General features: G+C 54.6%; 1 protein-coding gene across 1 annotated transcript in view; it reads right to left on the minus strand.

The window, feature by feature from the left end:
- Window positions 1–7,425: 7,425 nt before the first annotated feature.
- The window catches only part of LOC140409398 (collagen alpha-1(XXV) chain-like), a 595,770-nt gene continuing 589,762 nt past the window's right edge, over window positions 7,426–13,433 (minus strand). Inside the window, exon 5 of the mRNA XM_072497845.1 lies at window positions 7,426–7,533. Within this exon, the coding sequence (XP_072353946.1) occupies window positions 7,426–7,533 (108 nt within the window). The remainder of the gene's footprint in view (window positions 7,534–13,433) is intronic.

The following is a 13,433-nucleotide window of genomic DNA, read 5'->3' on the forward strand; positions in this document are numbered from 1 at the left end:
ACTCTTGGCCAACCTCCCACTTTCTGCCCTCCATTAAACTGAGGTCTATTAAAACCTTGTTTCCCATGTCCTAGCTTGCACCAAGTCCCACTTGTTATTTTATGCTGTTTAATTAACATAAGTTGCTACTGAACATATACGACGTTGAAAGACACTCCAGTTCTTGAAGTAAGTTGAAAGGATTTATTCAGTAACAACAACTAGATAAATGACACTCTGCTGATCTAACTCTAGTAACTCAGTGATAATGACTAACTGTACAACTGGGATCTAGGCCACATGTGGTGACCCAGCCTGAGATTTGAACTATTCTGGTGCTGATCCTACAGTCCCTGCCAGGAGTGAGAGGGAGGGTCTAGTGTGTGTCTGGTTTTATAATGAGCTGTGTAGTGCCCTCTAGTGGTCGTGCCACAGCCGGGTGTTCTGATTAACCCCTTAGTTTCATGTCAGTCTACATATCACTACACGCCTCCCTATCTCTGTAATCTTCTCCAGCCCAACAATCCACCAAGATATCGGCGCTGCTCCAATTCTGGTCACTTGAATACCCCAATTTTAATTGCTCCACCACTGGCAGTCATGTCTTCGATTGCCGAGGCCCTAACCGCTGGAACCTTTCCATCTTTATCCCTTGATTTCCTCCTTTAAGGTGCTTATTGGAACCCATTTCTTGAACCAAATCTTTGGTCATCTGAACCAATATCTTATTTGGCTTGGTGCCATATTTTGTTGGATAATGCTCCTGAAGCATCTTGAGACATTTCATGATATTAAAGGTACTATGGGCGCGATTCTCCGATATTGAGACCAAGTGTTCACGCCGTCGTGAACGCCGATGCGTTTCACGACGGCGCGAACAGGGCCCAGGCACGACCTATTCTGGCCCCCACAGGGGGCCAGCGCGGCGCTGGAGCGGTTCACGCTGCTCCAGCCTCCTCGCCGCGCCAACCCGCGCATGCGCAGTTGGGGTAGCTCAAACCTGCGCCTGCGCAGTTGGGCCGCGCCATCCTGCGCATGTGCGGGGAACTTTAACATGGGGTCGGTGTTCAGGGGCCGGCCACGCCAGGAAGTAGGCCCGGGAGGGGGGAGAGGCCGGCCCGCTGATCGGTGGGCACCGATCGTGGGGCAGACCCCATCAGAGGCCCCCCCGGTGAAGGAGCCCCCCCCCCCACAGGTCACCCCCCGAACGTCCCCGCAGAGTTCCAACCGGCAGCGACCAGGGGTGAACTGCGCCGGCGGGACTCTGTCATGTCGGAGCGGCCGCTCGGCCCATTCGGGCAGGCGAATCGGCGGCCCCACCGAATTCCAGCGCCCGGGGCCGCACCAAACGTGCCAGCGCAAATGGCGCCGATTCCCCGCACCTCGGAGAATCGCGTGCCGGCGTCGGGGCGCGGTTGCGGTGATTCTCCGGTCCGGCACGGGGCTCGGAGAATCGCGTCCTATATAAATACAAGTTGTTGTTAACAATTTGCTTTGAAAACAAATGTGTTTGTGACTATTATTGCTCCAAACACCAATGCAAGCATTGCTGATACTGCTCAGCATTATTTCAATCTATCTGACCAGCTGCATTGTCAGTTTTCTTCCAAGGGTATATTTCCTTTCTGCATCCTTTAAGGTAGCTTTGAGAGTATCCATTTTTCTTTCTTTCATTTCATAATCTTCCATGATCTCCTTACGTAGCCTCGACGGTTATTCTTTTGAAATCTTGCCCTGTGTTATTTTTGGCCATTGGCTTTCTCTTGGGTATCAGACCTAACACACAAGGTTCTCTTTTATATGTGGTCAGGTTAAATTAAGTCATGGGACTGTCAAGAGGGTGAATTGAAAGACCAGGGACACCAAACGGTAGCACTACTTTACTGTGCAGTCACTTACAAGTGATCTCTTCTGTAGAAATACACAAGTATGATGGTTTATGGATGGATTGGAATTGACTTTTGCTCCAAACAATACAAGGTACAAAAAATGATCAGAACATTTTACTGCAAACACACAGGATTATTCCACTTTACCACATCTAACAGATTGGTCTTTATGCAGTTTTACACCAATAGACATGGGCATTTCAAACACTTTTGATAGAAGTTCCCAGGGCTAAGGTCCCTTCGAATTCAAATTTCTGAAATGCATTGTTCATTTGGGTGAGTGCATAATGCCTCAGTGTGACGACACACTCAATCAGATTGAAGAGAAAGGGGAGTTTGATTTCACTGATTTCTGTCATCTGGAGGTTTGTGCCAAAATTGGGTCAGCTATCCCGCAGACTTGGAAAGCAACAGCCTGAAATAGTCACACTCACAGAATCATTCCTCACAGATAATGTCTCAGACACCACCAGCACCATCCCACTGGCAGGACAGACCAACTAGAGGTAGAGGCACAGTGCAATATAGTCAGGAGGGAGTTGCCCTCGGAATCCTCAACATTGACCCCACCCCCATGAAGTCGCATGGCATCAGGTCCAACATGTGCAAGAAAGCCTCCTGCTGATGACCACCTACCACCCATCACCAGCACGGTAGCACAAGTGGATAGCACTGTGGCTTCACAGCGCCACGGTCCCAGATTCGATTCTCCGCTGGGTCACTGTGTGCAGAGTCTGAACGTTCTCCCCGTGTGTGTGTGGGTTTCCTCCGGGTGCTCCGGTTTCCTCCCACAGTACAAAGATGTGCAGGTTAGGTGGATTGGCCATGATAAATTGCCTTTAGTGACCAAAAAGGTGAGGAGGGGTTACTGGGTTATGGGGATAGGGTGGAAGTGGGGGCTTAAGTGGGTTGGTGCAGACTCGACGGGCCAAATGGCCTCCTTCTGCACTGTATGTTTTATGTTCTAACCAAGAGTGGTTCAGTAGCATCACTATTGACCTAGAGGGCCGAGTCCTAAAGGACATGGCTGCTAGACTAGGAATGTTGCAGGTGGTGAAGGAACAAACGTACTTGACCTCATCCTCACGAATCTACCTGTCCCAGATACTGCCCACAACAGTATTGGTAGGAGTGACCACTGCACAATCCTTGTGGAAATGTGGAGACATGACCTTCCAGCATGTAGTGAGGCACTGCCACCATACTAGATGGGAGTGCTACTTCCATTTGAAATCTGCAAACAGATTTTAAACAGATCTTGTAAATCAAACCCGAGCATCTATGAGGCGCTGTGGGCCATCAGCAGCAGCAACAGAATTGCATTCAACCACAATCTGTAACCTTATGGCCCAGCATAGCCTCCACCGTATGATTACCATCAATCCTGGGGATCAACCCTGTTTCAATTAAGAATGCAGGAGGGCATGTCAGGATCAGCACACGGCAATCTTAAAAATAATGGGCAGGATTCTCCGACCCCCTTGCCGGGTTGGGGAATCGCCGGGAATCGGCGTGAATCCCGCCCCCGCCATCCTCCGAATTCTCCGGCCCCCCAAAAATCGCCCCGGCGTGTATCGCGCCGCCCGCCTCATAGAATGGCGGGGACTGGCGCGTCTCAATGGACCCCGGGGCTGCCCGAATTCTCCCGCCTGCGATGGGCTGAAGTCCCGCCCGTTTCTTGCCAGTTCCGCCGCCGTAAATTGGAGTAGGTCCTTACCGGCGGGACCTGGCGGCGCGGGGTTCTCGGGGGGGTGTGGGGGGATTGGACCCCGGGAGGTGCCCCCACGGTGGCCTGGCCCGCGCTCAGGGCCCACCGATCCGCGGGCGGGCCTGTGCCGTGGGGGCACTCTATTCCTCCGCATCGGTCGCTGTCGTCCTCCGTGATGGCCGATGCGGAGACAAACCCTCCCATGCATGCGGCGGGTTGACACCAGCACACGCTGGTGCTCCCGCGCATGCGCCAACTCGCGCCGGCCGGCGGAGGCCCTTCGGTGCCGGTTGCCATGGCACCAAGCCCCTTCCCCGCCGGCCGGCGGAGTGCAAACCACTCCGGGCCGGGCCTAGCCCCTGAAGGTGCGGAGGAGTCCGCACATTTGGGGTGGCCCGATGCCGGAATGGTTCACATCACTCCTCGGCGCCGGGACCCCCCGCCCCGCAGGGAAGGGGAGAAACCCGCCCAATGTGTCAACCTCAGCTCCAAACCAGGACTACTTGCATGGTAAAGAGTGGAAGCAGCATGCAATAGAGTTAAACAATCCCACAACTAACAGATTATGGGGGCGATTCTCTGAACCCCGCGCCGGAGAATCGCCGCAACCGTGCCACGACGCCCCAACGCCGGCGCGCGATTCTCCGAGGTGCGGAGAATCGGCGCCATTTGCGCCGGCATGTTTGGCGCGGTGCCGGCTGCGGGCCGCTGTACGAGACTGGGCCGCTGATTCTCCGGCCCGGATGGGCCGAGCGGCTGCTCTGATACGACAGAGTCCCGCCAGCACCGTTCACCCCTGGTCGCTGCCGGCGGGAACTCTGCGGGAATGCTCAGGGGGCGGCCTGTGTGGGGGGGGAGGGGGGCTCCTTCACCGGAGGGGGGCCTCCGATGGGATCTAGCCTGCGATCGGGTCCCACCGGTCGGCGGGCCGGCCTCTCCCCCATCGGGCCTACTTTCCGGCATGGCCGGCCCCTCAACACCGATGTTGGGTCGGGGCCGGCGCGCGTAAGAAGTTCCCTGCGCATGCGCGGGTTGGTGCGACGCCCATTTGGCGCCGCGTAAGGACGCTGGAGCGGCGTGAACCACTCCAGTGCCGTGCTAGCCCCCTGTGGGGGCCAGAATAGATCATGCCCAGGCCCTGTTCGCACCGTCGTGAAGCGTGACTGCATTCACGATGGCGCGAACACTTGGCCTCCATATCGGAGAATCGCCCCCCATGTCTCAGCTCTGCAGTCCTATCACATCCAGTCGTGAATAGTGGTGGATAATTAAACAATGAACTGGAGGAGGAGGCTTCAGAACTATCCTGAATTATGGGGCAGCCCAGCACATCGATGCAAAAATAAGGCTGAAGCATTTGCAACAATCTTCAGCCAGGAGCGCTGAATAGATGATCCAACCTGGCCTCCTCTGGATGTCCCAGCATCACAGATGCTAGCTTTGAGCTAATTCGATTCACTCCACGCGATATGAAGGCACTGGATACTGCAAAGGCTATGTGCCCTGACAATATTGTGGCAATAATACCGAAGACTTGTGCACCAGAACCTATTGTGTCCCTAGCCAAGCTGTTCAAGTGCAGTTACAACAGGCAGCATGGTGGAGCAGTGGTTAACACTGTTGCCTCACAGTGCTGAGGACCCGGGTTCGATCTCGGCCCCGGGTTACTGGAGTGTGCACATTCTCCCCATGTCTGCGTGGGTCTCACCCCCACAACCCAAAGATGTGGAGGTTAAAATAAATGAATAATCTTTATTGTCACAAGTAGGCTTACATTAACACTGCAATGAAGTTACTGTGAAAAGCCCCTAGTCGCCACATTCCGGCGCCTGTTCGGGTACACAGAGGGAGAATTCAGAATTCTCAACTGGTACGGGAATTGAACCTGTGCTAATAGCCTTGTTCTACATCACGGGCGTCATTCTCCGACCCCCCGCCGGGTCGGAGAATGGCCGTAGGCCGCCGTGAATCCCGCCCCCGCCCCCGCCGAAGTCTCCGGTACCGGAGATTGGGTGGGGGCGGGAATCGGGCCGCGCCGGTTGGCGGGACCCCCCGTTCAATTCTCTGGCCCGGATGGGCCGAAGTCCCACCCAGAAATTGCCTGTCCCGCCGGCGTAAATCAAACCTGGTATTTACCGGCGGGACCAGGCGGCGTGGGCGGGCTCCGGGGTCCTGGGGGGGGCGTGGGGCGATCTGACCCCGGGGGGTGCCCCCACGGTGGCCTGGCCCACGATCGGAGCCCACCGATCCGCGGGCGGGCCTGTGCCGTGGGGGCACTCTTTCCCTTCCGCCTCCGCCACGGCCTCCACCATGGCGGAGGCGGAGTGACTCTCCCCACTGCGCATGCGCGGGAAACTGACAGCGGCCGCTGACGCTCCCGCGCATGCGACGGGAAACTGACAACGGCCGCTGACGCTCCCGCGCATGCGCCACATTTCCGCGCCAGCTGGCGGGGCAACAAACGCCATTTCCGCCAGCTGGCGGGGCGGAAATCCCTCCGGCGTCGGCCTAGCCCCTCAATGTTGGGGCTAGGCCGCCAAAGATGCGGAGCATTCTGCACCTTTGGGCCGGCGCGATGTCCGTCTGATTGGCGCCGTCTTTGGCGCCAGTCGGCGGACATCCCGCCGTTGGGGGAGAATTTCGCCCCACAAACCAGGGGCGAAATTCTCCAGAAACGGCGCGATGTCCGCCGACTGTCACCCAAAACGGTGCAAATCAGACGGGCATCGCGCCGCCCCAAAGGTGCGGAATGCTCCGCATCTTTGGGGGCCGAGCCCCAACATTGAGGGGCTAGGCCGGCGGCGGACAAATTTCCGCCCCGCCAGCTGGCGGAAACGGCCTTTGGTGCCCCGCCAGCTGGCGCAGAAATGACATCTCCGGGCGGCGCATGCGCAGGAGCGTCAGCGGCCGCTGACGGCATTCCCGCGCATGCGCAGTGGAGGGAGTCTCTTCCGCCTCCGCCATGGTGGAGACCGTGGCGGAGGCGGAAGGGAAAGAGTGCCCCCACGGCACAGGCCCGCCCACGGATCGGTGGGCCCCGATCGCGGGCCAGGCCACCGTGGGGGCATCCCCCGGGGTCAGATCGCCTCGCGCCCCCCCCCCCCCCCAGGGCCCCGGAGCCCACCCGCGCTGCCTTGTCCCGCCGGTAAGGTAGGTGGTTTAATTTACGCCGGCGGGACAGGCATTTTAGCGGCGGGACTTCGGCCCATCCGGGCCGGAGAATCGAGCGGGGGGGCCCGCTAACCGGCGCGGCGCGATACCCGCCCCCGCCGAATCTCCAGTGCCGGAGACTTCGGCAACCGGCGGGAGCGGGATTCACGCCAGCCCCCGGCGATTCTCCGACCCGGCAGGGGGTCGGAGAATCTCGCCCCAGGTGTCTAGCCCACTGAGCTAAATCAGTTTCTCAACGATTTTAGGTGGATTGTCCATGTTAAATTGCCCCTCAACTGGAAAAAATAATCGGGTACTCTAAATTTTTTAAAAAGTACAGTTACAACACTAGCATCTAACCGGGAATGTGGAAAATTACCCAGGTATGTCATCTGCACAAAAATCAGATAAATCCAACCCGGCCAGTTACCACCCCATCAGCCGACTCGTGATCATCAGTAAAGTGATGGAAGGGGAAATCAAAAATCATATCAAGCGGCACTTGCTTAGCAATAGGATTTCGTCATCAATGTCTGCTCGCACCAAGAGGAGGCTCCTTGGGTATGGGAAATGATCCATGTGGTCCAAGGGATTACCGTGGATCTTGATGGCTGGGGGGCAGTTTTGTGTGGCAGGAGGGGCTCTGAGGGAATCTTTGTTTTCCGGATGTTTAGTCTGAGGCTCATTCTCTCATGTGTCTCATCGGTCAACGATGGTTTGTAGCTCAGCTTTTGCATGTGTGCATTCATAGGCGTTGTCTGCGTACTGCAGCTCGATTTCAGAGATTGGTGTGGTCTTGGTTCTGGCCTGGAGGCATCAGAAATTGAAGGTTCCCACTTGTCTGGTAGGTTAGCTTCCAGTGGGGCGGTTCAGTGTTGACTCCAATGTGCCAGTGCAGTCTTCGGGCACCTGAGGAACAGAGTATTCGAAGACCGAGACCTCAAACCCAGAAACAAGCTCATGGTCTACAGAGCAGCCATGGCCCCCGCCCTCCTGTCAGCACCAGAAACATGGACAATGTACAGCAGACACCTCAGATCCGTGGAGAGATATCACCAACATTGCCTCCCCAAAATCCTGCAAATCCACTGACAGCATAGATGTACCAACGTGAGCATGGTCTCCCAGGCCAATATCCCCAGTATCAAGGCACTGGTCATGCTCGACCAGCTGCGATGGGTGGGCCACATTGCCCGCATGCCCGCATTCCCGATACAAGACTCCCAAAACAAGTGCCCTATTCCAAGCTCTGTATTGGCAAGCGATCACTCGGAAGTCAGAAGAATCACCATTAGGACACGCTGAAAGCCTGCCTAAATCAATGAAACATCCCCACCGACACGTGGGAATCGCTTGCCTCAGAACACACAAACTGGAGAAAAAGCATCCGTGAAAGAGCCAATCAACTCGAGAGTTGTAGGGTGGAGCATGCGAAGGCCCACTGTAAACAGTGGAAGGAGAGCGCAGAATTGAGAGCGTCCCACCTACCCACCTCTTCAAGTACTACCTGCCAAACCTGTGGATCCAGGACTTTTTAGCCACCGCAGAACCCACCTCCCCGGAGTGGAAGCCTCATACTCAATGCTGAGGGACTGCCAAGAGAGCTTATTAATAACCTGCTCATGGATGCTCAGTTTGGGTTCCACTCTGCTCCTGACCTCATTACATAGAACATAGAACATACAGTGCAGAAGGAGGCCATTCAGCACATCGAGTCTGCACTGACCCACTTAAACCCTCATTTCCACCCTATCCCCGTAACCCAATAACCCCTCCTAACCGTTTTTGGACACTGGGGCTTTTCACAGTAACTTCATTTGAAGCTTACTTGTGACAATAAGCGATTTTCAATTCATTTCATAAGGGCAATTTAGCATGGCCAATCCACCTAACCTGCACGTCTTTGGACTGTGGGAGGAAACCCACGCAGACACGGGGAGAACATGCAGACTCCTCACAGACAGTGACCCAGCGGGGAATCGAACCTGGGACCTTGGCGCTGTGAAGCCACAGTGCTATCCACTTGTGCTACCGCGTTGCCCCTTAGTTCAAACATGAACAAAAGAGATGAACTCCAGAGATACGTTGAGAATGGCCTTGACAGTCGCCACCATAAACACTGAGTGTTTAATTTAGGAGTTCTAGCAATAGAGGAGTCAATGGGGGAAAACTGTTCCCTGGTTGGAGTCATAGCTAGTGCAAAGGCAGATGGCTGTGGTTGCTGGAGGTCAATTTTCTCAGTTTCAGGACATCACTGCAGGAGTACCGCAGGGCAGTTGCCTCGGTTCAACCATCTGCAGCTGCTTAATGAATGACCTCCCTTCCATCATAAAGTCAGAAGTGGGATGTTCATTGATAATTACACAATATTCAGCACCATTTGTGACTCCTCAGATACTGAAGTAGTCCATGTCCAAATGCAGCAACAACTGGACAATATCCAGGTTTGGAATGACAAATGACAAGCAACATTCACGCCACACAAGTGCCAGACAATGACAATCTCCAACAAGAGAAAACCTAACCATCGCCCCTTGACATTCAATAGCATTACCATTGCTGAATCCCCCACTATCAACATCTTGGGGGTTACCACTGATCATAAACTGAACTGAGTCAGTCATATAATACCATCGCTTCAAGAGCAGGTCAGAGACTAGGAGTTCTGCAGCGAGCAAATCATATCTTTTTTTTTAATAAACATTTTATTGAGGTATTTTTTGGTATTATAACAACAACATAATCAACAATGTACATGAAACTATAAACATAGTTGAATAGCTGTCTCCCTCGCTTACAGGTCCCACCTTTATTAACCCCCTACTCTAAGCTAAATTTTACCCCCCTCTGCCTTCTGCTGACGATTAATTTTCCGCGAAGAAGTCGACGAACGGTTGCCACCTCCGGCGAACCCTAAAAGTGACCCTCTCAAGGCGAACTTGATTTTCTCCAAACAGAGAAAGCTAGCCATGTCCGATAGCCAGGTCTCCGACTTCGGGGGCTTTGAGTCCCTCCAAGCTAATAGTATCCATCTCCGGGCTACCAGGGAAGCAAAGGCCAGAACGTCTGCCTCTTTCTCCTCCTGGATTCCCGGGTCTTCCGACACCCCGAAAATCGCCACCTCTGGACTCAGCGCCACCCTTGTTTTTAACACCATGGACATGATATCTGCAAACCCCTGTCAAAATCCCCTAATCTTTGGACATGTCCAGAACATGTGGACATGGTTCGCTGGTCCTCCCGCACATTTTGCACACCTGTCTTCCACCCCAAAGAATCTGCTCATCCGGGCCACTGTCATGTGAGTCCGGTGAACGACCTTAAATTGTATCAGGCTGAGCCTGGCACAAGTTGCAGACGCGTTGACTCTACTCAACGTGTCCGCCCATAGACCATCCTCGATCTCACCACCCAGCTCCGTCTCCCACTTGTGCTTCAGCTCCTCGGTCTGCATCTCCTCTGACCCCATAAGTTCCTTGTAAATGTCCGCGACGCTCCCTTCTCCTACCCACCCTCTGGAAACTACCCTGTCCTAAATCCCCCTTAGCGGTAGGAGCGGGAAGGTTGACACCTGTTTCCGTAGGAAGTCCCGCACCTGCAGATACCTGAATTCATTTCCCCTCACCAACCCAAACCTCTCCTCCAGCACCCTTATAGTCGTAAAGCTCCCCCCTATAAACATATCCCCCATCCTCTCAATCCCTGCTCTCCGCCATATCCGGAACGCCCCATCCATACTTCCCGGAGCAAACCGGTGATTATTACAGATTGGGAACCAGACCGATGCTCCCTCTGCTCCCACGTCTCCTCCATTGCCCAGACTCAGGGCCGCCACCACCACGGGGCTGGTGGAGTACCGTGCCGGCGGGAACAGCAGAGGCGCAGTTACCAACGCTCCCAAACTGATGCCCTTGCATGAAGCCGCCTCGATACGCTCCCATGCCTCCCCCTCCCCCACCACCCACTTCCTGATCATGGCTATATTCGCCGGCCAGTAATAGTTACTAAAATTTGGCAGCGCCAGCCCGCCCTCTCCCCGACTCCACTCAAGCATTACCTTCCTTAAAGCCAGAGATCACTTTGTTGACCCGTTTGAAAAAGGACCGCGGAATAAAGATGGGGAGGCATTGAAACACAAACAGGAATCTCGGGAGGACCGTCATCTTCACCGTCTGCACCCTCCCAGCTAATGACAACGGGAGCGCGTCCCATCTCCAAAAATCGTCCTTCATTTAGTCCACCAGCTGGGCCAGATTTAATTTATGCAGCTGGTCCCATTGCTGCGCCACTTGAATGCCTAGGTACCTAAAACTTCCCCCTACTAATCTAAACGGCAGCTTTCCGAATCGCCTCTCCTGTCCCCTCGCCTGGATCGCAAACATCTCACTTTTCCCCATATTTAGCTTATACCCCGAAAACCGGCTAAATTCCCCCAGAATCCTCAAGATTTCTTCCAACCCCTCTCATGGGTCCGATACATATAGAAGCAGGTCATCTGCATAGAGCGAGACTCTGTGCTCCCCCCCACCCCCACCCCCAACCCGGACCAGCCCCTTCCAGTCCCTTGAGGCTCTCAGTGCAATTGCCAACTGCTCTATAGCTAGCAGTGGGGAGAGAGGGCATCCCTGTCTCGTCCCCCGGTGCAGTCTAAAATAGTCCGATATTGACCTATTCATCCGTACACTTGCCACAGGAGCCTGATACAGTAACCTGACCCAGTCAGTAAAGCCCCGCCCAAATCTAAACCGTCCCAGTATCTCCCACAGATAGTCCCATTCCACCCGACCAGAAGCCTTTTCTGCATCCATTGCGATCACTATCTCCACCTCCCTACCTTCCGGGGGCATCATGATCACATTTAACAACCTTCTTATGTTGGCCACCAACATTGGCCTACCTTTAACAAACCCCGTCTGGTCCTCCCCAATAACGTCCGGAACACAATCCTCAATCCTGGAGTTCAAAATTTTGGCCAGCCGTTTGGCGTCCACAGTCAACAGGGATATCGGCCTGTAGGACCCACACAGCTCCGGGTTCTTGTCCCACTTCAGAATCAGCGAAACTGTGGCCTGTGACATCGTCGGGGGCAACACCCCTCTTTGCTTGCTTCATTGAACATCCTCATCAAAACTGGCCCCAATATCCCAGAGGTCGTTTTATAAAACTCCACTAAGTACCCATCCGGACCCGGGGCCTTATGCGCCTGCATGGCTTTCAGAGCCTCCACTATCTCTTCCAACCCGATCGGGGCCCCCTGCCCTTCTACCAGCTCCCCGTCCACCTTTGGGAAATTCAGCCCCCCAAGAAGTGCCTCATCCCCTCCGGCCCCGTAGGGGGTTCCGACTATACAGCCTACTGTAGAAATCCCGAAACGCCTTATTCACCCCTGCTGAATCTCCAACCAGGTTCCCATCTCTGTCATTTACTTTCCCTATCTCCCTAGCTGCCTCCCTCTTTCTAAGCTGCTGTGCAAGCATTCTGCTGGCCTTCTCTTCATACTCATAGATCGCCCCCCTCGCCTTTCTCAGCTGCTCCACCGTCCTCCCGGTGGTAAACAAGCCAAACTCCGCCTGTAGCCTCCGCCATTCCCTTAAAAGCCCTGCCTCTGGGGCTTCCGCATACCTCCTATCGATCTGTAGTATCTCCTTCACCAGTCGGTCCGTCTCTGTCCTGTCCACCTTCTCCCTATGAGCCCGTATCGAGATCAGCTCCCCCTGACCACTGCCTTCAGTGCTTCCCAGACCATCGCTGCTGAAATTTCCCCCGTGTCGTTGACCTGCAGGTAGTTCTGAATATATTTTCTCAGCCGCTCGCACACCCCTTCGTCAGCCAAAAATCCCACATCTAACCTCCAGTGCGGGTGCTGGTTACTGTCTTTACTAACCTGCAGGTCAACCCAGTGCAGAGCATGGTCTGAGATTGTGATCGCCGAGTACCCCGTGTCCACCACCCCTGTCAGTAAGGCCCTGCTCACAATAAAGAAATCAATCCGGGAGTACACTTCATGCACGTGTGAGTTGAAGAAGAACTCCTTCACCCTCGGCTGCCAAAATCTCCATGGATCCACCCCCCCCATCTGCTCCATGAACCCTTTTAGTTCCTTTGCCATTGCTGGCACCCTGCCTGTTTTCGAGCTTGACTGGTCTAAGCCAGGGTCAATAACTGTGTTGAAGTCCCCTCCCATGACCAACCTGTGCGAGTCCAGGTCCGGTATCTTCCCCATCATCCTCTTTATAAAATCCACATCATCCCAATTCGGCGCGTACACATTTACTAATACCACCTGTACCCCCTCCAGTTTCCCACTGACCATAATGTACCGACGTCCCACATCCAAAACTATTCTACCCGCCTCAAACACCACCTGCTTATTGATCAGGATCGCGACCCCTCTAGTCTTTGAATCCAGTCCCGAGTGAAAGACCTGACTGACCCAGCCTTTCCTCAATCTAATCTGGTCAGTTACTCTAAGTGCGTCTCCTGCAACATTACCACGTCCGCCTTCAGTCCCCTAAGATGCGCGAACACATGTGCCCTCTTGACCGGCCCATTTAACCCTCGAATATTCCAGGTGATCAGCCTAGTTGGGGGGGGGGGGGGGGCTCATTGCCCCCCCCCCTTTCGCCGATCAGCCATCCCCTTTTTTGGGCCAGCCTCCAGCGCATGCTCTGCACCTTCACCGGCCCACCCCCAGGCAACCTCCGCAC

Source organism: Scyliorhinus torazame, chromosome 3 (assembly GCF_047496885.1).
Source record: "Scyliorhinus torazame isolate Kashiwa2021f chromosome 3, sScyTor2.1, whole genome shotgun sequence".
Lineage (NCBI taxonomy): Eukaryota > Metazoa > Chordata > Chondrichthyes > Carcharhiniformes > Scyliorhinidae > Scyliorhinus > Scyliorhinus torazame.